The sequence below is a fragment of the Taudactylus pleione genome, unplaced genomic scaffold, assembly GCF_031769625.1.
Source record: "Taudactylus pleione unplaced genomic scaffold, aTauple2 ptg000262l, whole genome shotgun sequence".
NCBI classification, from domain to species: domain Eukaryota; kingdom Metazoa; phylum Chordata; class Amphibia; order Anura; family Myobatrachidae; genus Taudactylus; species Taudactylus pleione.
In genome coordinates, this window is record NW_028284664.1 from 965,874 (window position 1) to 991,765 (window position 25,892).

At 43.9% G+C, this 25,892-nt stretch overlaps 1 protein-coding gene across 2 annotated transcripts in view; it reads left to right on the top strand.

The window, feature by feature from the left end:
• The window catches only part of EPHA6 (EPH receptor A6), an 888,766-nt gene that overhangs the window by 188,656 nt on the left and 674,218 nt on the right, over positions 1–25,892 (top strand). For both annotated transcript variants that reach the window (XM_088481055.1, XM_088481056.1), the window contains exon 3: positions 2,249–2,912. In XM_088481055.1, coding sequence (XP_088337181.1) covers positions 2,249–2,912 — 664 coding nt within the window. The remainder of the gene's footprint in view (positions 1–2,248; positions 2,913–25,892) is intronic.

The window sequence follows — 25,892 nt, forward strand, 5'->3', positions numbered from 1 at the left end:
TTACCTGTTTCATTACAGAACGCGATAAATAATGTACTACAAATACCAATTTCTATGCAGCCAAAATGAACATGCAATACATATTTCTTTGCGCAGTGCTGTTGAATATTAAGCCAGATCTTACAGAGCTTCTGAGAGCCAGTAATGATTCTGTTGGCTCAATTCCACATACAATAAGTTAACTGACAGCTGGATGTCTTGATGGTTCTTAAGATCAGTTTCGGTATAATGGTCCTTTGCATCTCCACTGAAGTTGCTCCATTGAGACAATAATCTGATAAATGTGCCCAGATGGCTCTTAAACCATTGCTGAATCAGTGTCCCTTACTGCTAAGGTCACTATAATTGGTGTGTCTACACAGCTAAAACAACTTTCAGAGCAGTGGTGACATTTTCCTCAGCTACGTGAGATAAGTACTTGGGTAATGCGGGCAGCCATATTTCTATAGATTCAGAAAATATTAAGTGTGGCTGTTTCGCTGTTATCTTCTTTATTTCTCAGCAATTTGTTGTCAGGAAGCTGCAGTTTCCTAAGTGCCGTCTATTACTCATATCACTATAGCAAAATCCCAGGAAATAAGTAGGTTTATCCTTTTTATGCCCTACTCCAGCAGGTAATTAATGTGTAACTGTTGCGTCAGTGTTCTCAATGGTAGCGTTGCTTGGTTAAATCTTCCGAAGACATTTGTGTGTTGGACCAATTACAGGCACATTGAAAAGCTGTTAAACTTGTGCGAATTTTCTTGCATAGAGGCAAGTTGACATTTTGGCTTAATTCTGATAAATAATAGACCAGCCGTCAGTGGGCTTATTATTCAGGGATAATTTGCAATATGCATTCTCAACAGACAACAAAAAACAGGATTAATTACTAAAGTGCATGCTTTCACTGAAAGGATGCGTAACCTTACAGATACATTGTTGTTGTTTGGCGTTTTTATGTGCGCTGACTCTGTTTAAAGATATCAACGGCTTTTCAGTTTTGTTAACAGTAAATTATTTCTATTTGCACTTAAAGGGGTTTTCTATCTTCAGTTGACTTTAGTTTATTGGTGTGTATCTGTGTTTAGGCATCAACTCCTAATCAATGTATTTTTCTTTCCTACGAAAAGTCTGTGTTTTGTCAGGCAGTGCCATGATTGGTCATTTAGGCACAACTGCCTGTCCATTCCCCCACATTATCTCCAGCACTTGTACAACACCACCCACAATAAATACTTTCCAGGGCATATGCTTCTCATGACGTCATGACATAACCAGCGCTGTAAAGAGAAGACACCTGGCGTGTCCTTTATTGCACCGATCATAATTAATTGCACCAGGTGTCTCCTTACATATGAACAGGCTGGGCATTGGCCACACCAACCTTTCATATCGGGCAATGGTGTTTGTTATTGCGGCTATCTATACTGCCAACACACACTGTAGGTCCTGATTCTGAGTCAGACCCATCAGCGTACTTTTCTGTGTCATTTGCGACTTCATCCAAATACCGCTACAAGCCCTTCCCTGCTGCACAGCCATGTGTCTGAATGTGCAAGGACTGAGACGCCCACTTGGAGCATCTTCAGATGCTGGAATCATACTTGGTGTATCTTTGGACGTAACCATCGGTCGCACCATCGAAACTTGCACCAGCCCCATGCTAAGTGCCGATTGTCCTTCAGAGTATGGCCTCTAGTGTGAGCGATTGTGCATCTGAGTTCACAAACACTTCAGTGGGTATCGTACACATCTGCCAGTGTGTACCCGCTGTTCACTCTTGATGCGGGCTCCCAGCGACATCGCCCTTCGGACCTGCCGAATGCAGCATGCCCCCGCCGTCGTTCCGTTGCTGCCAGCATCGGCAAGTGTGTATGCACTTGTTAATGCCAGCACTGCCCCCGGGTCCAGCCGCTAACGACATCATGCTGGGTACACATCGTTTAGTGTGTAATCAGCATAAGACATACCATCTACCTCCGTCCGCATAGTCACCACACTAGTCACTGCCCAGGAACACCCCATACATTTTCTAGACAATTCTGAGTCCGTATGTCTTAATCGCAATTGCAAGTCTTTGCGCAGAGACTTTGGACGCATGCGCAGTCCAATTTAGGTGCATGCATAGCAGAATAAAATTGCTCAACTGCATCCAACATCGGCGATGCATCCAACTCAGAATCAGGCCCCTATTCATAATAATAGTCATAATGATACATACTATGATGTACTTTTTATTCATATTACATTGTGTGTATTTTTGCAGTGGGACGCCATCACAGAAATGGATGAATACAATCGGCCTATACATACATACCAGGTATGTAACGTAATGGAAGCAAATCAAAACAACTGGCTCCGGACGAACTGGATATCTCGGGACGCAGCACAAAAAGTGTTTGTGGAGATGAAATTCACCCTCAGGGACTGTAACAGCATTCCTTGGGTTGTGGGGACCTGCAAGGAGACCTTTAACCTCCACTACATGGAATCCGAGGACGCCCATGCTGTAAAGTTCAAGCCAACTCAGTACAGTAAGATCGATACTATCGCCGCTGATGAGAGCTTCACACAAATGGATTTAGGTGATCGCATCCTAAAACTCAACACAGAGGTTCGAGAGGTGGGTCCCATTACAAAGAAAGGTTTCTATCTCGCTTTTCAAGATATTGGGGCCTGCATTGCATTAGTCTCCGTACGAGTCTACTACAAAAAATGCCCATATATGGTGCGCAACTTGGCAATGTTTCCTGACACTATTCCAAGAGTTGATTCGTCTTCACTTGTTGAAGTGCGAGGGTCCTGCATAAAGTATGCAGAGGAAAGAGACACCCCTAAGTTGTATTGTGGAGCGGATGGTGACTGGCTTGTACCTCTAGGACGTTGTGTCTGCAGCGTTGGCTATGAGGAGGTAGATGGAACCTGCCATGGTGAGTAATTGACATCTTCATAATCTTTATTTTTGTCTATTGACGTTATTGTCTTTGAATGTTCATTCTTTGATTACATTAGTTATATATTTATTGATCTATCTGTGTTTATTATTGTTTTTTTGTATTATTAAAGTTGAGGAGGCTCCATTAAGGTTCTTTCTTAATTAATGTATAGATAAAGTTTAGATAAAATAAGCCCCAGCAAAACATTTTACATATATAAGGAGGTCCCCCATGTGTACGCACCACTCTTACCTGAAGCCACACTACAGGTCTTGACACTGGAGGATTAAGATCTGTCCGCATATACAACAGAGCCCATCTATTGATAACTATGGAGGCAGTGGCAGAACTATGGGAGACGATGGAGGCGCCTGCCGCCGGGAGCCAGCAATGAAGGGGCACCTCCTCCATTGCCCACAATATATTCACCCCACTTAGGGCTGTAACTATGTTCCTGGAGTGTACCGTCACGGCTGCCCAATACATGACACCTCTTCCCGGCATAGGCCCGTATTCAATTTGAGGCGAAAAGTCCGGATCCACGATATTTTTTCGCCGATGACGTGATTTTCGCCTGTTTTGGTTTTACCCCACATTCAAATGCGGTGTACAAGGCGAAAAAGTTTCACCTATGGTAGCAGGCGGAAAAAAGTGCAGAATTGGGGTTTTGGGGTGCAACGTTGTGGGAACTCCATGCAGCCTTCAGACAGTCCCCCCTAAGGTAAACTGTGTCAAAACAATTGAAAAAAATACTTAAGGACACCCCAAAAAATGACTTTGAAAAAGGACGCGAAAAAAAAAAAGTTGGGGAACAAAGTTAAAAACTAGCGAACTAGCGAAGTATGCCCCAAGTGTTTTTTTGATTGCAGGTGCTTGCGACAGATGGATTTTTCACGATTTTTTCAACTTCACTTTAGCAACTTTTAAATATGCTGACCCCCATTTTCAAGTACCCCAAATTTGATGGGAATAGTTATTTTCTGGAAAAAATGCTCCTGAATACTATTCTGGATCACGTTTAGAAAAACGCTATTTAGCAGCTATTCAGCCCGTTTAAAAACACCAAATACCTTCAGCAAGCCATAGTGAACCCCCATATCAGAGCATCTTTTGGGGGGTGTCAGGCTGATTTCCCCAAATCTGACAGCACTTTCCGCCTGTTTCAGTTTCGCCAGGTGCCGTTTTCGCCTACTTTCAAATTGAATACAGGGTAAAGCGTGCACGTGCGCGATACTTTTCCGCCTGCCAAACAGGCGAAGTAGGGGAAAAGTCCGGGCCGCGAAAAAGTATCGCGGCTCGGCTGAAATTGAATATGGCTCATAGATAGATAGATAGATAGATAGATAGATAGATATGCACTATATTTATTTTCCTTTTTGGGGGGGCACCAAATTAAAACTTGCCTCCGGGCACCTGAGATGAACTTACGCCACTTTATGGAGGCACTGCTCATTATAAAGCAGAAGGAAAATAGAGCATGATTTCAACTTAGTCAACGGTTCTTGGCTTGGCTGCTGAGAGGGTTGCGAAGGTGAGCCACACACCTATTTGATGTATTTGGGGTTCATACTTAGTAAAATAAATGCTCCACTAAAGGAGAAGATCTCCACTTAAAATAATATATATATATATATATATATATATATATATATATATATATACAGGTTGAGTCTCCCATATCCAAATATTCCGAAGTACGGAATATTCCGAAATATGGAATAATTTTGGCATGACTGAGATAATGAAGCCTTTGATTTTTGATGGTTCAATGTACACAAACTTTGTCTAAGGCACAAATTATTAAACATATTGTATAAAATTACCATCAGGCTGTGTGTATATGACACATAAATGAATTTCATGTATGTACACAAACTTTGCTTGAGCCACAAAATTATTGAAAATATTGTATAAAATTACCTGCAGGCTGTGTGTATAAGGTTTATATAACACATACATGCATTGTGTGTGTATATTGGGGTCCCATTCCTAAGATATTTCATTATGATATGCAAATATTCCAAAATACGGAATATTCCGATATCCAAAATACCCCTGGTCCCAAGCTTTTTGGATATGGGAGACTCAACCTGTATATATATATATATATATATATATATATATATATATACACACACACACACACATTTGTTTTACATGGCACTCTCTTTATAGCCAGGAGCCGCATGCATATTTGAGGCTCAATGTATACATTATTTGATTGGCAGCTCTCCTATAGTCTCCCTCCTCTACATCAGTAGGGAGCACTGATATTGAGACATGTGGCTGATGGTGGGAAGATAGAGCACTCCCAAGTCTAACTCATGGGGGAGATGTATCAAACCTTCTAAAGAAGAAAAGTGGAGGCATTGTACATTGCAACCAATCAGATTCTAGCTGTCAGTTACCTAGTACACACTATAAAATGACAGCTAAAAAATGATTGGTTGCTCTGGGGAACACCTCCGCTGTTCCTTTTTACAGTGGCGTAACTATAAATTTTGCTCCCCCCTGCCAAAAAAGTTTCAGACGCCCCCCCCCTTATTCCTCCCCCATTCCTCCCCCACATGGGATTTTGGTAAAATAATTACAGGGACGTTTATACGCAATTTGGCTCCTAGTGCAAAAGTAAAAAATGTGCCCCCACCCACCCTAGACAGTTTACGGTATTTTTCCTCCTTATAGTAATGCCCCTTACACATTATTCCACACCCCCTGCACCTCACATTACTTGCTTCCCCCCAAACCCCTGTGCCTCACACTACCTGCTTCCCTATCCTACTCCCTGCACCTCACAGTGCTCACACTACTTTGCCCCAGTTACAGTACCTCTCAGTCCCCTTTTGCTGACTGAGACCGGCTGCATCTCCTCCTTCCCATCCACAACGCTCTCCGTGGGCGGCACGGCACCAAGCAGGGCACTCCTTTGATCAGCGCTGCCTGAGGTCGGCTGCTTCTCCTCCCCTTCTCAAGGCAGGCAGTGGGTTCTCCGCGGCGGCTCAGCACCCAGCAGGAACACACACACACATCTTCAGCGCTGGGATAGTGAATCGGGTCCCCAGTGCTAGGGCATGAAGGCAGAATACAGTGGCAGCTTAAACTTTGAGCCGGCTTCTGAGGATGGATCCCACGCGGCGTCCTCATCTGCACACACTTGAGCTGCCGTCCTCAACGTTCCCCTCTCCGACCGTGCACACACACACACAGTGACAGCAGGGAGGCGGAGCTGACGAAACTGACGGGAGGGAGGCGACGCTGACGACAGCGTCGCAAGGAAGCGGAGCAGTGTACAGTTTGCCGGTACAGTACAGCGGGGAGCCCCTGGGTCCTTAAGCGTAAAAGACGCTAGAGGTCCAGTAGGATCTCTAGTGTATGTGTCCACCTTTGAGGCGGCCATATTTGGAGGGCCCGTTTTCAGCAGATTTTATGCGGACAGCTAGTCCACATGGAATCTGCAGCCCCCAAGCCTCTGCGCCCCCAAGCCACCGCGGGGTCTGCGGGGGCTGTAGTTACGCCACTGCCTTTTTAGAAGGTTGGATAAATCCCCCCTCCATAGCAAACAGTTTGGAAATCACCGGAACAGCAGATAGACCTAAGGTAATTGGACAAGTTTATAGTCCTACAATTCTTGACTGCATTCTAATTTATTCTTTCAGTTGATTTGATTGGATAATACTGTGTATTTAATAACAGTCATTAATATTTTTTATAAGTTTGATGCCCTTCTAACCACTTTTAAGCATGTAGAGTGTTGTTACTCTTTACTAAGATCTAACTTATTTCAATGTCACTGCTTTGGAGGTGTGATACTATTGTCATGTACATGTGATACTGTTCTAAGGAAAGTTTAATTGCTCTTATGCAGTCAGTAACAGTCATGATTTCTTTCATCTGATGGACTGATAAGTCATTTCTATGAGATATAAGGCTACTGTAGGAGAGGCCCCTGCCTTAGGCACTACATAATAAGAGGAGGCAATAAGTAGTAGCGATATAGGATCTGTTTACTAGGCCTTGGGGAGAGATAAAGTGGATGGAGATAAATTACCAACCAATCAGCTCCTAACTGTCACTTTACAGGCTGTGTTTGGAAAATGACAGTTAGGAGCTGATTGGTTGGTACTCTGGACCTCATTCAGAGGCGGTCGTTAGTTGCAAGCGGTCGAACTGAATCAGGGCGGCCGCTTGCATCCTGAACGGCCGCCTCCTTGTCAATCGTTAATGCTGTGGGTTACCACCCACAGCTTAACGACCGACCAGGTTGATGGTCGCGATGGTGATCACCATCGCGACCATCGGGGCTTACGACGAAACCTTAAGGTTGGGTCTGGGAACTCGTGGGCCCCAGGGAGCTTTCTGCTCTGATGGAGCAGGAAGCTCCCCACTGACATCACTGATGATGTCAGTGCGGACGCCCACAAAATGGTAGGCGTTCGGAAAGGAACGCCTCCGTTTTGGAAACCACCCCCCCGACCCGCCTACCAAAGGGGGCTATCTGTCGATCAACATCGACAGCCGCCCCTTTGGTAACGAGCTCCGGAGCGACAGAGCATCGGCGTTCGCGACCGACTCTGAATGAGGTCCTTTATCTCAATCAACTTTATCTCTCTCCAAGGCTTAGTAAGTAGACCCCACAGTACATTAGACCTCTGGAGATCTCTCTTGTCAGTTCATGTGTTCTATTGTTTTACATTTACAATGTATTATAGAGCTATGAAGATGCATTGTTGAAGTCTTTTTTCTTCCTTATCATACTACAAGTTTCAATAATTGTTTCAGCAAGAATGACTTTCCTTTGCTGGTGTGCCGTAGCTCATTTCTCTAGATAGAGGTGTGGCCTGCTTTTTATTTATTTTTTCATTTAGTACTTTTAGTACTTTGCTGATAGTAAAAATAATTTAAACTTACACTCTATGCAATAAAAAAGCATACCTTTCTACTTCTGCCGCTTCTCTGCACAGGCCATCGGGGCCTACAGCTAGTTCCATTCCTGAAGATCGATTAGTTTTGTTTCTGTCGATAATTGAAAGTCAACTTTTTAGGCAAAATGTGGCATGCTACATGGGCAAATACTGTACACAATGCACTAGACCATCAGTTCCGCTCTGCATATGGCACCATAGAAATCAAATTAAGTTAATGAAATGGAATCACAAAGACACATTTGCCTTTTGACTGATGTTTTTCTGAGCCGAAGGGACACCCCAAAGGCTCCAGTGTTCGAGGGCTGCACTTTTGTGTACTGCACCTCCTTAATTCAGACATGCTCCTGAGTTATTACTATAACTCCTTTCTTAACATATCATTCATGTGAAAGGGAACTTCACAGAGCACAGGTATAAATAACAACAATGGTTGGATATGTTTGTGCCCAGAATGCAAGCACACAAAGCATATCCTTATTGTACAAGATGAAGCCAGCATCAGAAGCATACAGTATATGCCAAGCTTACGTCAGAAGTATCAAACGTAGGGATAGATTAGAGATGTGGCTTCATTGTGTTGTTACATTAGCCTATTTGTAAACAATTTGATGACAATTCATATACACAATGTCTGGACAGTACGACTAATACATGTGGAAAACGCATTTATTATATAAAGTATAATGAAATATAAATATCTGTTAAAAATGTGAATCTTCTACTGACAGTCCAAATGGAAATGGCAATTAAGCACTGTGAGTAGATGTCAGAAAATGTATACAATATACTGTAGCAGCCACACTAATGTATAAAGTAAGGGGCCAAGATGGCATCAAGATGCAATAAGCCATTAGGAAGCAGCTGGCTGGTGCTGCCCATTGTCATCATCATTATTGCGTACAGTTGTCCTCCAGCACCCGCAAGAGATAAACCGCTTGAGAAGTGCGTATGCGTCTAGCAGGGGTATTCAATATGGGAGCGAAATGTCCGTGCTGGACTTTTCGATCCACAATCGGAGCTTTTCCTGGGATAAAGTGTCGAGCGCGTGCACGCTTTATCCCCGTATTCAATTTAAAATCAGCGAAAGCGGGACCCGGCGAATAGGGATCGGCGAAAAAAACAGGAATTTTCGGGAAATAATTGTAGGACCCTCCCCTAAAGATGTCCAGACCTCGGGGATCACTATGGGTACCCCCTTTTTAAATAGATGCAGCAGGTGTTTTCTTTTCCCGACATTGAAGAAGTGATGCAGAAGAGCACTTAGGTTTTTTTTTTCGTTTTTAAAAGTGGTCCCATCAAATTTGGGGTACATGAAAATGGGGGTAAGCATTTTTTTAAGTCCCTAAAATGTTTTTTCAAAATTCTGCAAAAAATGCACCTGCCGCTAGCACCTGCATTCTAGAAAACACCTGCCGCATACATGGGGACCCCCCCTGAGGCTATTCCGCTAATTTAATAATTTTTTCAAACACTTTTTTTTTTTTAAACCCCAAAATTTAAGTTAATTTTTTGGGGTGTCCCGAATTTTTATTTTTATTTTTTTTGACACAGTTCATCTTTAAATGACATTAGCAGGGGTGCAGGCTAATTTTTTAAAGCCTGCACACCTAAACCCCAATTCTGCACTTTTTTTCGGTGAAAACTTATCCCCGTTTTTTTTCAAAGACTTTTCGAACCTGCGAAAAGTCTTTGAAATTGAATACGGGGATAATTGAAATAGGCGAAAATGACTGTTCGCAGCCTAATTGAATACCCCTGTAGGTCTGCTTCAGTTGCCTCTACATTAATGTGCTGTTACTGCACTTGGCTTACGCTTGCTCACTTCTTCCTCCCTCTGTCCTACCTTTCCAAGTGTAAAGAGTCATATAGGCATATGAACAGGGTGCCAAGAGGGGGAGTGGGTTCCAATTACCTGGGCTTGATGGAGGGTCCAGGTCCGCCCCCCTTATTACCTGTCAGAGGCAACAGCCTCTCTCCGCAGCCCAGCACATAATGCGGTGTGCTGGGCTGCGGTGGATTCAGGGAGGCTGCTGTAGAGGGGGGGGAGCGATCGCACTGACCCCCCCCCCCTTCCTGTCTGGTTTTAACTTCTGACCGTGGCTAAGTGCACAGCATACTGTTTTTGTAGGGGTGTGTGACCACACCTCCATGATTAGGCCACAATCGCTACAGTACCCAAGCCCGACCCCACTCTCTAAGTTCCTGCATATGCATACAGATTATTGGTGCATATGCACAGTAGGAGAATGCGTATTTTATGTCATACACCCAACACTACATGAGCCCCACTGTGGGCCTGATTCAGAGGTGTATGTTATTGCAGCCGTCACTGCGTCATTATGCTAATGCTGTAGCCAATGGGATTCATACATAGAAGACTGCTGGCTGTGACACTAATCCTCCGCTGTGTGCAATAAGACACACCATCTGCGTCACATTGGTGGCACCAGGTGCAGAACATCCGTCTGAACATGGTCGCTGGAATCAGTGCAACTGCGGCAAGATCCAAATCTGGCTTGCCATTTCCCTGTTACCCCCCAGACACGGCCACTGAAATCGCCTCTCTCTAAATCTATTCTGCGGTTCCCGGTGATTACCATTGGGACGCATGCGCAGTCTGGTATCCGACATCTACACCGTGTCCACCTCTCAATCAGGGTGTGTGTGTTTTAAAAGGCCAGCTGTAGTTGGAGAGAGCAGCACAGCACTAGACCAATGTTTCTCAAACCTGGTCCTCATGGAACAGTGCATATTTTCCAGATCATCTTGCTGAAACATAGGTGTGTTAATTAACTAACACAATAGATTAACAGGTGGCACTAATTATTCCTGAGGATACCTTGAAACATTCACTGTTAGAGCTATTTCACACACTCCGGTTTTCAGCCTGGTGTAAAATCTACTACATGCAGGAATTCAGCGGGTCCTTTCACACGGCACGGTTGCCGTGTTATAGCCGGAAAAAACTACTATGCAGGACGGTGCCGTGCCGTGGCCGTGTCGTCCCTGCACGCCAGTAGTGTGAAGGAAACAATGTTTCCTTTCACACACACTGGCTTCTGCCGGCCGGGCTCGTGCAGCAGCTGATGCTGCGTATGCCCAATAGGATAAAATAAATAAATAACTAAAAGCGGCTCAAAGCCGCTACTTGTGAAAGGCACAGAGTGCCAGAAAAACCCCGGCCAGCTGCCGCTTGTTTCTTGCATGGCCGGCCAGAACCGGAGTGTGTGAAATAGCTCTTAGGGTTCTATGAAGCCTGTGTCTGAGAAACACTGCACTAGACTATTGGAGTCTGTACAAGGCTGATGATGTTTATACTGGATGGAATTTACAAAGCATTCCTTGATTTTGCAAATGCGTCTAAGTGGTCCTCCCGGCTCCAGAGGGTGAATTTAGTTTACAGCACTTTTCAAAGCCGCCATGTCTTCGACAATTCTGGTATATATGTATGTACTATTTTTGTCCCTTTAAATCCAGTGGCTGAAACTATTGAAGATGTGGTGGCTATGAAAAAACACTGCATAGTAAATGTACCCGCATGTATATCGGCATTCAGGAGCAGCCTTTGCAAACCTTTATAGGGACTAGAGGAATCTTTACAAAGTGCTCTATAAATGTCACATCAAAGTCCAATTCTACTTCCTTAGTACCACTCTTCTCATTTGCATAATCTTTCAGGGGCCTATTCATCATCACTTAATTTTTACAAAAGCAGGTGAAAATGAACATTTTAACCTGCAATTGTAAAAATTAAGTTATCGGGCCATTCATCAAGAAGGTAATGCAGGAGATATCACAGATATCTCCTACTTACATTCCTTTTGTGGATCCCTCCTCCACTATCCACCACTGTCTGCCTCCTTCCACCTGTAGGTCACACATGCGCACTCCGAAAAGGATCAGTGAAGCTGATCGCGGGGAGAAAGCTGATTTCGTATCAGCTGTCACCGGGCCGGAGCAATGATGAATTGCTCCGGATTCCGTGGAAAGTTAGAATGTTAATTATCCGTCCGGACCCTGATAATTAAGGCCCCTCAGTCTTTCTTCTAAAATATTACTGGATTATACTTAATTATGGCAGCACAGACGGTGTAATGGTTAGCGGTACTGCCTCACAGCAATGAGGTCATGGGTTCAATTCCCACCATGGTCCTAACTGTGTGGAATTTGTACATTCTCCCTGTGCTTGCGTGGGTTTCCTCCGGGTACTCCGGTTTCCTCCCACACTCCAAAAATATACTGGTAGGTTAATTGGGTCCCAACAAAAATTAACACATGTGTGTGTGTGCGTATGTGGTAGGGAATATAGAGTGTAAGCTCCACTGGGGCAGGGACTGATGTGAATGGCCAAATATTCTATCTGTAAAGCGGTGCGGAATATGTGTGCACTATATAAATAACGGGTAATAAATAATAAATAATTATAGATAGTATAAATAAAGTCAGGAGTTTTGTCACAAAACAGATACATTTTTATTAAATGTATCCAGCTCCTACCTCCATTTCACGGGGGGTCTATCTGTCTGAAATTTGGGCACGCTCGGGATTGTGACCCCGTACACGCGCACAAATCAACAAGCAGGCTTCTATGGACTGCATCAGCTGCAGTCCCTAGAAGCCAGATAGGGCTGCCGTTATAGCAGGGGAGTGGCTCCCCATTGTTAGTCCAGGCTGACAGCCTCGGGGAGAGAACACCAGTACACGTATGTAAGGCGCTGTTTAGAATCGCTCCAGATGTGTCTCAAGCAAATATATAATTACAATAAAATGATTATAAAAATTAGTAATAATAATAATAATAATGTAAAATCACACTCTGAAATTGCTGCCGTATACTAGAGTAGTCTCTCTGGGAATATACCGTACACAAACAAAAGAATAGGGAGAACCGCCGCATGTGTGATAATCTGTGTATTTATATAATTGGTATGTACACCATATATATGCACAAATTTGGAGAGTCATGTGGATATCTTAATAAATACACAATTTAATAAAATAAAATAAACAACAATAAAAATAGTATCTACAGCATGGAAAATACCAATGATATAGAACTGCTAATTAGCATGTATACATGTAGATATAGGGTATAACGTGTTTTTCTTTCTCAGAGGTACAACTCCCACAATCTGGTTTCAACCGTTTTATATATATATATATATATATATATATATATATATATAATATATATGCGATAATGTTATTGGAATAAAGGCCCTGATTCAGACCCACTCGCAAGCGGCTGTCCGCTCGCAAGTGGGTCGATGGTCTGCACTGAGCATGCGCACGACGGAGGGAGCTCCGTCGTGTGCATGTGCCAGACGCGACGAGCGAAGGAAAGTCCTTCGCTCGTTGTGTCTGATCAAAGGGGGTGTGCTGTCGATGTTGGTTGACAGCACGCCCCCTTTGGTGGGCGTGCCGGGGGCGTGCCTCCCTGACAGGGGTGTTCCCAAGGGAACGCCTACCGTCAGAAGCCGGCCCACTGACATCACTAGTGATGTCAGTGGGAGTGATTTTGGCTCTGATAGAGCCAAAATCACTCCGGGCCTTGCGGTTGAAACCTCAACCGCAAGCTCCGGCTCGCAGTTTCGATGGTTGCGATGGTCACGACCATCGCGGCCATCAACCTGCACGCTCGTATAGGCTGTGGGTGGTGACCCACAGCTATACGAGCGTCCAGGGGGACGCTCCATAGTTATGGAGGACGGCCCTCATTCAGAGCGTGCGCTCTGCTCAGAGCGTACGGCTCTGAATGAGGGCCAAAGTTCCATGCATAATTACCGGTACCACTCTTTCATGTGCAGATGGAATATGAGATATGTCCAAGGTGGGTTATTAATATCCTGCAGCCTGTGCAGTCCCTTTAGTCCTTATTCTCCAATGGCACAATGCATGAAACGGGTTCAGGGAAAATACACCTACGATCTATGCAGTCTCTGTTATCCCACAATCCCAGGTGGCACAATGTGGTTTAAGTGGTTTCAGCATGAGAATCCTGTATCAGTGTATTTGTTGTAGTAATCAAAAGGTGAAATCCGGTATAAACTCCAGTGTGGGGAGACCTCTCAGCTCTCAGGCTGATGCGTTTCTCTGACCCAGACAGCTTTATCAAAGGCATTGAATCAGGGAGAGAACACACCTGCCCTGGGACAGTCTATCTATCAGATGATAAGCAGAAAGTGCTTCCAATGGGAGGTCACTGCCACTGCTAGGCTTTCACTGGGGTGGCGGATTTTATTGGGGGGGGGTGCAACCCTGCAGCCCTTAGGTATAATCCGCCACTACATGTATCACTTTTGTGACAAGACCCCACCTTGCAGGCATGCTTACACTGCCCACTCCCAGACCCTCATGTACAGTAGGGTTGCCACTTGTCTAGGATTCCTCCAGGCAGTCTGGAAAACAGAAGATCTGTCCAGAGGGCTTTTGTTTCCAGATAGGTTGGGCTGGCATCATTGCAGACACTGTCAGCATAGCAAATCTGTAATGTATTGCAGGGTGTAGAAGGTCAGTGATGTATTGCAGGCTATAGAGCCATCAGTGCTGGAGTGAAGTATACGGCAGGGTATAGGAGGAGGTCAATGATGTATGGCAGGGTACAGAAGTGTCAGCGTGGTAGTGCAGCGATGTAGTGTGGGAATGTACAGTAGTGCAAAACATGAAGGGTTCAGGGATATTCTATAGTGTACAGAGAGATCAGGGATGAATTGCGGGATGTGGAGTGGTCAAGGACGTAGTGCAGTGTTGTCGTGCAGAGTATAGATAATCTATAGGGTTGCCACTTGTCCAGCACATAAAGGAACTTGAAGGGACTCTGAGGCATATAGAGGGGCATGAGTGAGCTCTGAGGCATATAGAGGGGCATAAGGGAGCTCTGAGGCATATAAAATGCATGTGGAGCCGATGGCACATAAAGGAACATATGATGTGAGGGCCTAAAATCTGAGAAATAAAATGGTTGTAATGATACTACTGCAGTGTTGGCCATGCCCATTTTCACGCCCATCACCGGTAATCTGAAAATGAAAAGATGGTAACCCTACCCTCATGTCCACTTCCTCTACTGTCTTCCACCACATTTAGCTAGTGCCCAATATGCTCCTATTTTCTCTCTTCTACCCTTCCTCTAGACTACAAGCTCTCATGAGCAATGTCTACACGCCTTCATATCTCATGTTTGTCCACTGTCCATTTACCTTGTATGTTCTCTGTCACGCCTTTTGCTGAATTCTGTGTGTGTACTATGCTGTTTGATTACATGCTTGAACAGATTCTCCTCTCGGTACATTCTCTGTTTGTAGCTGATGTTACTATGACGCCTCATTCATTCTTGTTCATCTTATTATTGTTTATGTATTCACGTTTGTCATATCTGTAATGATTGTCCGGCGCTACAGAATGTAGTATTATGGTGACCGCCACCTGTAATAAAACAGCCCCTTGTTATAAAAATATACTAGTCCCAGGGCTAGATAGTATAAGACTTGTGCTATAATGGTGCATCCACAAAAACACAGTATCCCCCTCCCTCCCAGGCGCTACTAGTCCCAATCTGAAAATACTGAAAAGCAGTCAACTTTGCCCTGGGCTATGCAGGACTAGTTATTCGACAAGATGCTGTGGCAGCATTGCAGTGGTCTCAATTCCAGTGGTCTCAGTGAAAGAGTCCCTAAGACCTCTTCCCATTACATCAAAAGATTTTCACTTTGCCCATCTGCTACCCAAGGTACAACAGTGAGTCCAAAATTGTGTTTGCACTGAGGACCTGCAGTTTATCCATTTGCAAACAATCTCCTTTGCATTTTTTAAAATCATAGTAAATGCAGCTAAATACCTTCGCCAATTTCATGTAGCACTATTGTGTTTATTTTTGCAGCTTCCCTTTTTGAATATATATATATATATATATATATATTCATATACAGCTGCACTGTCTTTATATCTGCTGGAAGACAGCTGTATGAATTTGGCAGTTCTCCTAACTCTTCTCTAAACAGCAGAGGGACAAACAACAAAATATCTTTTGTTTTTGGTATGCTCTCGGGACGTGCACCACAGAATACAAACGTATTGCTCACTCAAAGGCGAAATGCGTTGCTGAGGAAGGATAAGACACAATAAATGATGGTTTGGTGATTTTCTCTAACATTAAATCATTTCCCCTCTAGTTTTGTTACTATAAAGATGTCTGCCTATCCATGCTGTGAATCTAATTATTATTGCCAGTAACACATACGGAATTTGTAGGTTTATTGAAGCTTATAGTCATGCTTTGTGTGTGACAGGAACGTTTTCTGTGATTTCTCCTAAATAGTCAGTGACTGTTCACGCTGAGGTTGAACTTCGGGCCATATAACCAATCAGAATTTTCTACTATCGTTTTTTATTTTTTTATTGCCCAGAGCTGTATAACCTCTAAAGCTTTGCTGTTCCCATCCAGCTGTTGAAAAAAAAAGTAAAATGCCATGAGCATTATTAAACAAGCCACCTTGAATTCCAAATGATTATAATGCTGTCTTTTTTCCAAAATTGCCAACAAATGCAAAATACTGTCGGTTATGAGAGTAATAAATCTGAAAAAATGTGCTGCATACTTTTTTTTTCTCTTTTAGATTACAATGCTTATGCCAAGATGAAAGAAAAAACTTGGCGTAGCAAGCACACCTCCTCTCCTATCGAGCATAATCGAGAGGTATTATACAACAGCCATCTGACTATTCTCTTTGACAGCATTTTCAAAGCCGCAGACATATAGTCCTGTTATCACTCTCTTTTGTAATATTTTCTATGACTTTTCTTTAAACTTGCCCAGAGTCAATCTCTGGCATCCTTGGCAATTATTACTTTGGAATATTTGTGACATATTATGCAAGGCAATTCAGATTATAAATAGTCTGCATCACAAAATAACAATACAATATAAGCAGGTGTGCAAAAGACAGGATGAGTATATCAGCAAGTAAATAATGTTTGGTGCTGTATATTGAAACATATTTGAATAATTTAGAAGATATTATAATGCAGGCTTGGGCATACCTCCAGATGATTTCAGCTTTGTAGGGTAGTGTGATGCATAGGTGAAGTGCAAGGATGTTTTCTTGAGCGGAAAGGCATTTGGGGGTGGCTTTGTGCTTCAAAGGTGCTTGACTTGACCTCATTGTGACAAGGATTTGACATCACCATTATGTGGTGGCTACATCCCGTTTTTTCTATACTGAACTATTACAAATGGGAATATTGTGAGGTTTACTTAATCATTACGTACTTATTCACTAAGATTGCAGCGTCTGTAGACTCTGAAAGTGGGATCACAGATGTACAACAGGGCAGAGCATTGTAGTATCATTAGCATAAATTTGCAGGTGCAACTGCAGCAAAAGACACAAGAAAGGCCTCCGACTCCAAAATCAGGCCCTATGAGAAAGCAGTATCCCGCCCCCTCCACAGACCCCGCCTCCATTAGGGCTGCTGACAGAAATTTCCTGAGCTGGTTTTCCATCTCAATCCACCCCTGCAAGCAGACAAAAAAAAATAAAAAGACCATGGGGCACTTTGGGGCTGATTCAGCATTGGGCAGAATTACAAAGCTGCACGCAGGCAACTTTGTAATTCCGTCCTTGCAATTATGCAAATGCAGCAGGAGGTGTATGACACTCGCAGAATGGGTCCTGCGCACGCGAAGATTCCCGATTATCTGAATCAGCCCCTTTATTCACTTAAATGGAAAAATATACAGTTATTTTCCTTTATAAACATAAGAGGGGGAATGCTTTATTTTAAGCCCGGAGTGTCAGAAATCATACACGGACGTGCCTGGGTAGGAGGTGACATGACAATAAAGGTATTGGATTTTGGCACAACACCCAGTTTGGCACTGGCATTGTATACAGCCTTTGAGCATATTCGTCTCATTAAACTGTAGGAGAAGACTTCAATGACTATGGGAAGAATCTTCCTTTTCTTCCTGCTCTAATTATGAATTTTGTAATGAATCGGGCTGCTTGATAGCATGTATCATCTAACCTCTTTGTTCCAATCAAAGCTCTGCACATACCAGATTTCCCACAGGACTCTCCAAATCTGAATATTGCCAACCATGGAATTGTAGAGGAAGATGCAGTACTGTATATTTCAAAGAGCCAGGAGGGCTAAAGTGTCAGCATATAAAATTATGACACAAAATCCGAAGATCGCCCTAGCTTCCACACGCTCAAAATGGACAACTGCGCCATTAGATTGAGCTTCGTTTCTTTGAAATGCAGGCATTATCTTTTTGAAGAAGATCTAATGGCTTTATTTGATTCTCTCTAATAGCGCATTCATGGCCTGTAATGTAAATGTATCTTTTCATCATTAACAGCTACATGAGCGCTCAATTGTCACCCTAGTAATATTACACTGGTAAAGGATGAAAATTATATCTCATTCTCATTCAGTCTTTCAAGCTCCTACATTTGACAAAATCACATTAATGTCTAAATGGCATTACAATGTATTTGAGTGCTATGGATTTATTATTGGTATCTAAATTTAGGTAGAGGCATTGTTGTTTTCAATTGAGAGCGGATCGTGACTTTTCTAAAATGGAAAAAAAAAAACACAAAACAAAAGAGCAGTTCACATTTTTGGTGGTAAAGACAATGTTTTTAGAATTTTAATTCTTAAAAACCTGACTATGGAAGCTAATAATAATAATAATAATAATAATTTTATTTATATAGCACTTTTCTCCTAAAGGACTCAAAGTGCTTTACATTTGCCTTTACAGTACAAAATACAAAATAAGATTAAGCAAGGAACATTAGTGAAATGCTTGGGTGAATAGGTGAGTCTTGAGTTTATTTTTGAAGGATTCTTGAGTGGAGGCCTCTCGAACTGTGCGGGAAGTGAGTTTCCCCAAAACTGAGAGCTCGACCCCCAGACTAATTCCAGGAGATTATAGCTACTGTTAACAGTCCTTCATCAAATACTGTTAAATATAATTAATTTCTAACTGTAAGGGATACTGCCCTTGTTGAACCTTTTAAAGGCATTTTACACCTAAAATTGTAATTTTATTAATCTCATCCTCCTCTCTAAATTGAAAAGACAGAAGATTACATAAATCCAAGGTGTTGTTTGGTCTAGATATATGACAGCAGAATGTCCAGACTGAATAGGATGGCACAGTTGGCATAGTGGTCAGTATTACTGCCTCACAGTTCAGCTCCCAATCATAGTGGATCTGTTTGTATATTTGCTACATGTATACTCCAAGAGCTCCCGTTTCCTCTCACACTTAAAAAACATACTGGTATGTTAATTGGCTGCTGCCATTAATTAACTAAATACTGTGGGCGAGTGGCTGAAATATTCTCTGTAAAGCACTGCGTAATATGTGGGCGCTATAGAATTAATTGTAAATAAATAACGCCTAAGAGGAATATTTAGTGCACTCCTTGTAGGTCTTGCTTAAAAACTATTTGGACAAACCTGAAAAGCAAAAAGCCACAGATTGAGTGGTAGGTTGTCACTGTCTCTTTGCCTGATCCATGTTTCAGCCGCCAAAATTAATTTCTTAAGAAGTTAAAAGTGCCACCTCACAACATTTGCCACCCTTAAGCTGGGTACACACTGCACAATATATATTGTACGATATACCACTCCGACGCGGATCAGAATTATATATCATTCATATTGCAAAGTGTGTACGCCCGATCCGTCGTGAACAATGGTCTTTCATCGAATCATCCCATCTACTTTTTGACACAGCACGAGACAATGCAATGAACGACGCAGTGCATATAATGACACATTGTGGCCTCTTACACAGGATCGTGCAGTGTGTACAGCATGCGCAATGTACCGTTACATCGCATTGCAGTGTCAGCTGGGTCACACATTGTATAGTGTGTACCCAGCTTTAGACCCAAGCCTAATTTATTTGTAGGTCAGTAGTGGAGATAATAAAGTTAGAACACCTGGGGCGGGAAGCATGACGCAGGCATTTTGAAGGCGATGGATCCCGCCACTCATCGCAAGCATAATGGCATTTCCTGAGGTTTGACCACAATATGGGGGTCATTCAGACCCGGTCGTTAGCGCCGATTCACTCGGACCGGGTCGATGGCCTCCCACAGAGCATGCGCACCGACAGCGCCGGTCGTAGCGGGTCTCGATCCAAAGGGGGCGAGCTGTCGATGTTGATTGACAGCTCGCCCCATTTGGAAGGCGGGCCGGGGGGGTGGCAGCCCAAATGGAGGCGTTCCCATGGGAACGCCTACCATTTGGGGGCGGCCCCACTGACATCACTAGTGATGTCAGTGGAGAGCTTCCGGCTCAGACAGAGCCAGAAGCTCTCCGGGGCTTACGACAAGGGAGACCCTACCCTAGGGTCTCGTCGTAAGCCCCGGTGGTCCCACAGCCTAACGACCGCAACAGAGGCGGCTGGTCAGGATGCAAGTGGCCGCCCAGTTTCTGAGCGACCGCTTGCATCCTCCGACCGCCTCTGAATGAGGCCCTATATGCTTTGCTGCATCCCGCCCCTGAACTCCATCAAACATTGCCAGGCTTGCAACTTAAAGCCAGCCAGGAGACTTGTCCACTTTTCCAGGCGGCTAGGAAGCCACGTGATTGTGTAGAACCTCCCAACCGTTCCGGGACAGTAGGCAAGTATGTATATAATATTAACAAAAGTAAACTGAAATTGGTCGTGTGTCAGGTAAACCTAATAAAATAGCAAGAACAAAAAACCCTCAAACAAGACGCTAGAAATGAATAATTAACTATCGCAGCTGTGAGGAGTGTAAAACCTCCTAAATAAATCTCGAAAAAGAGACTGAAACAGAAAAAATAAACCACAGCGCTGAAACACAGGTAAAACAATAATGCAACTTTCTAATAATAGAACTCATTTAATGAATCAAAATATCAGTATTAAAACAGGAATAGCTTTAAAAAGCAGGAGCAGCAATTACTATTACACTGAATACCACACATTTAGAACCAAGCCATATATCAATACAATGAGTTTTAACTAGGGGTGTGCACCGGCCACTTTTCGTGTTTTGTGTTTTGGTTTTGGATCTGGATCTTTCTTCGTGTTTTGGATCTGGATTGGTTTTGCCAAAACCACCCTTCCGTGTTTTGGGTTCTGGGTTTTGTGTTTTGGATCTGTATTTCTTTGAAAAAAAGCATAAAAACAGCTAAAATCACAGAATTTGTAGGTTTTTCTGCTCCTATGCTATTATTAACCTCAATAACCTTAATTTCCACTCATTTCCAGTCTATTCTGAACACCTCACACCTCACAATAGTGTTTTTATGTCCAAAAGGTTGCACCGAGGTAGCTGGATGACTATGCTAAGCGACACGAGTGGGCGGCACAAACACGTGACCCATCTAGGCGTGAAACTGCAGTGGCAGACAGGATGGCAGTTTGAAAAACTAGGCCCCAAACTGTACATAATGCAAAGAAAAAAAAGAGGTGCAAGATGGAATTGTCCTTGGGCCCTCCCACCCACCCTTATGTTGTATAAACAGGACATGCACACTTTAACAAACCAATCATTTCAGCGCCAGGGTCTGCCACACAACTGTGGCTGAAATGATTGGTTCGTTTGGGCCCCCACAAAACAAGCTGGCAATTAATCTGTCCCTGCACAAACTGGCTCTACGGAGGCAAGATGTCATCCTCATCCTCCTCATCCACCGATTCCTCACCCTCTTCAGTGTGTACATCCTCATCCTCACAGAGTATTAATTCGTCCCTGCTGGAACCACAGGTCCCTCTGTATGTTCAGGAGGCTGGTCTCCCTGGAAGAGTTGATAATTCATTTTATGAACATCATCTTCTCCACATTTTGTGGAAGCAACCTCCTACGCCTTTCGCTGACAAGGTTCCCGGCTGCACTAAACACTCTTTCGGAGTACACACTGGAGGGGGGGCAACTCAGGTAAAATAGAGCCAGTTTGTACAGGGACCTCCAAATTGCTTCTTTTTCCTGCCAGTACAGGTACGGACTGTCTGACATGCCTACTTAGATGCTGTCACCGATGTAATCCTTTAACAGACAGACGCACGCTTGTCGCTGCTGCTTTGAGGATGCAAGTGCGGCTACAGCCCACACAATTCACAAAGACAGAAAAAAGAAGAAGAATATTTTTATTGTTTGTGTAGCACACTTTGAGGGTGTCACCACCCTTTAACAGACAGACGCACGCTTGTCGCTGCTGCTTTAAGGATGCAGGTGCGGCTACAGCCCACACATTTCACAAAGACTGAAAAAAAAAGAACAATATTTTAATTGTTTGTGTAGCACACTTTGAGGGTGTCACCACCCTTTAACAGACAGACGCACGCTTGTCGCTGCTGCTTTAAGGATGCAGGTGCGGCTACAGCCCACACATTTCACAAAGACAGAAAAAAAAAGAACAATATTTTAATTGTTTGTGTAGCACACTTTGAGGGTGTCACCACCCTTTAACAGACAGACGCACGCTTGTCGCTGCTGCTTTGAGGATGCAAGTGCGGCTACATCGCACACAAGTCACAAACACATTAAAAAATTTTTTTTTTTTTTTTGGAGCACTTTGAGAGTTACAACACCCTTTAACAGACAGACGCACGCTTGTCGCTGCTGCTTTGAGGATGCAAGTGCGGCTACAGCCCACACAATTCACAAAGACAGAAAAAAAAAGAACAATATTTTAATTGTTTGTGTAGCACACTTTGAGGGTGTCACCACCCTTTAACAGACAGACGCACGCTTGTCGCTGCTGCTTTAAGGATGCAGGTGCGGCTACAGCCCACACATTTCACAAAGACAGAAAAAAAAAGAACAATATTTTAATTGTTTGTGTAGCACACTTTGAGGGTGTCACCACCCTTTAACAGACAGACGCACGCTTGTCGCTGCTGCTTTGAGGATGCAAGTGCGGCTACATCGCACACAAGTCACAAACACATAAAAAAATTTTTTTTTTTTTTTTGGAGCACTTTGAGAGTTACAACACCCTTTAACAGACAGACGCACGCTTGTCGCTGCTGCTTTGAGGATGCAAGTGCGGCTACAGCCCACACAATTCACAAAGACAGAAAAAAAAAGAACAATATTTTAATTGTTTGTGTAGCACACTTTGAGGGTGTCACCACCCTTTAACAGACAGATGCACGCTTGTCGCTGCTGCTTTAAGGATGCAGGTGCGGCTACAGCCCACACATTTCACAAAGACAGAAAAAAAAGAACAATATTTTAATTGTTTGTGTAGCACACTTTGAGGGTGTCACCACCCTTTAACAGACAGACGCACGCTTGTCGCTGCTGCTTTGAGGATGCAGGTGGAATCTAGACGGGATTTGGAACCGAGGACACACTACCTCCATCAATTGTCTAAATCCCACTGCACTAATGGCGGATACCGGACGCACGTCTAACACCAACATAGCAGTCAAGGCCTCAGTTATACGTTTTGCTTCAGGATGACTGCTGTCGTACTTCATCCTCATCACTAGGGACTGTTGGAGGGTCAATTGTTTAGTAAAAGTAGTGATGTTCCTACTTCCTCTCTGGGATGATGAACAACTCCCAGCAGCAGCAACAGCACTAGGAGGAAGTGGTTCTTGATCTTTCCCTATTTTATTTTTATCGGAGAAAGTTTGGTCCTCCATTTATGTTATATTGATATATACGTGCGGCTAAAGCGCACACAAACACAGAAAATATTTTTTTATTTTTGCTGGAGAGTAGTGCACTTTGTGGGTTACACCACCCTTTAAGAAATGAGCCAGCCGTCTCTTTACTTATGGGACACAGGCGCACGCTTGGCGCTGCTCCTTTGTTGATGCACGTGCAGCCACAGTGCACACAAGTCACAAACACAGAAAATATATATTTTTTTGTTTTGGAGTGTACTTTGGGGGTTACAGAACCCTTTAACGGTCAAGCCAGCCGGCCCTTTACTTATGACACAGGCGCACGCTTGGCACTACTTTGTTGATGCACATGCGGCTACTGCGCACACAATTCACAAACACAGAAAATAATTTTATTTTTGGTTTGGACTGGAGTGTACTTTCGGGGGTTACAGCACCCTTTAACGGTCAAGCCAGCCGGCCCTTTACTTATGACACAGGCGCACGCTTGGCACTACTTTGTTGATGCACGTGCGGCTACTGCGCACACAATTCACAAACACAGAAAATAATTTTTTTTTGGTTTGGACTGGAGTGTACTTTCGGGGGTTACAGCACCCTTAACGGTCAAGCCAGCCGGCCCTTTACTTATGACACAGGCGCACGCTTGGCACTACTTTGTTGATGCACGTGCGGCTACTGCGCACACAATTCACAAACACAGAAAATAATTTTTTTTTGGTTTGGACTGGAGTGTACTTTCGGGGGTTACAGCACCCTTTAACGGTCAAGCCAGCCGGCCCTTTACTTATGACACAGGCGCACGCTTGGCACTACTTTGTTGATGCACGTGCGGCTACTGCGCACACAATTCACAAACACAGAAAATAATTTTTTTTTGGTTTGGACTGGAGTGTACTTTCGGGGGTTACAGCACCCTTTAACGGTCAAGCCAGCCGGCCCTTTACTTATGACACAGGCGCACGCTTGGCACTACTTTGTTGATGCACGTGCGGCTACTGCGCACACAATTCACAAACACAGAAAATAATTTTTTTTTGGTTTGGACTGGAGTGTACTTTCGGGGGTTACAGCACCCTTTAACGGTCAAGCCAGCCGGCCCTTTACTTATGACACAGGCGCACGCTTGGCACTACTTTGTTGATGCACGTGCGGCTACTGCGCACACAATTCACAAACACAGAAAATAATTTTTTTTTTGGTTTGGACTGGAGTGTACTTTGGGGGTTACAGCACCCTTTAACGGTCAAGCCAGCCGGCCCTTTACTTATGACACAGGCGCACGCTTGGCACTACTTTGTTGATGCACGTGCGGCTACTGCGCACACAATTCACAAACACAGAAAATAATTTTTTTTTTGGTTTGGACTGGAGTGTACTTTCGGGGGTTACAGCACCCTTAACGGTCAAGCCAGCCGGCCCTTTACTTATGACACAGGCGCACGCTTGGCACTACTTTGTTGATGCACGTGCGGCTACTGCGCACACAATTCACAAACACAGAAAATAATTTTTTTTTGGTTTGGACTGGAGTGTACTTTCGGGGGTTACAGCACCCTTTAACGGTCAAGCCAGCCGGCCCTTTACTTATGACACAGGCGCACGCTTGGCACTACTTTGTTGATGCACGTGCGGCTACTGCGCACACAATTCACAAACACAGAAAATATATTATTTTTTTAGCACTTGGGGGGAGCACCCCTGATGGACAGAGCACCCCCTGGACAACACTACAGCACTCCTTTAGGACTGGGACACTGCACAGGACTTTGGAGTAGACACAGCCCCTATGGAGAACTGACTGCACAACACAGTCCAGCCAGCCCATATGGACTTTGAAGTAGTGGACACAGCCCCTATTAACAACAGCAGCACAGCACAACACAGCCAGCCCCTATGGACTTTGAAGTAGTGGACAACAGCAGCACTACACTACACTACACTACACTACACAGCCCTAACTCCCACCCTCCCTCTTCACTGTCCACAGCCGAGTGAGAAAATGGCGCCGACGCGGGTACCTTATATAGGATCCAAAACCCGCGAGACTCGGAAGGCGGGATGATGACGTTTTGCCTCGATTTCAGATCAGAGTCAGGCGGGAAAAGTCGAGCCTGACTCGGATCGGACTCGGATCGGGGGGGCTCGGGGGGGTTCGGATTTCAGAAATCCGAACCCGCTCACCCCTAGTTTTAACAGTATATTATTAGCCACATGGGGAAAGTTTTTGATAAGCCGGAGTCCAGTACTGTGCCCTCTGATAACGGAGGTCTCCTATATAGCTTATAAATGGATGTATGGTATCCCCGAAGACCAAACTGGTATATAGGTAATAGTCTGTGGAAAGAGTTAAAGCCCCGTGCAGTGGGAGCCTGTGAAGGTGGCTGCAATAGCCTGAACTGTCACCGCATA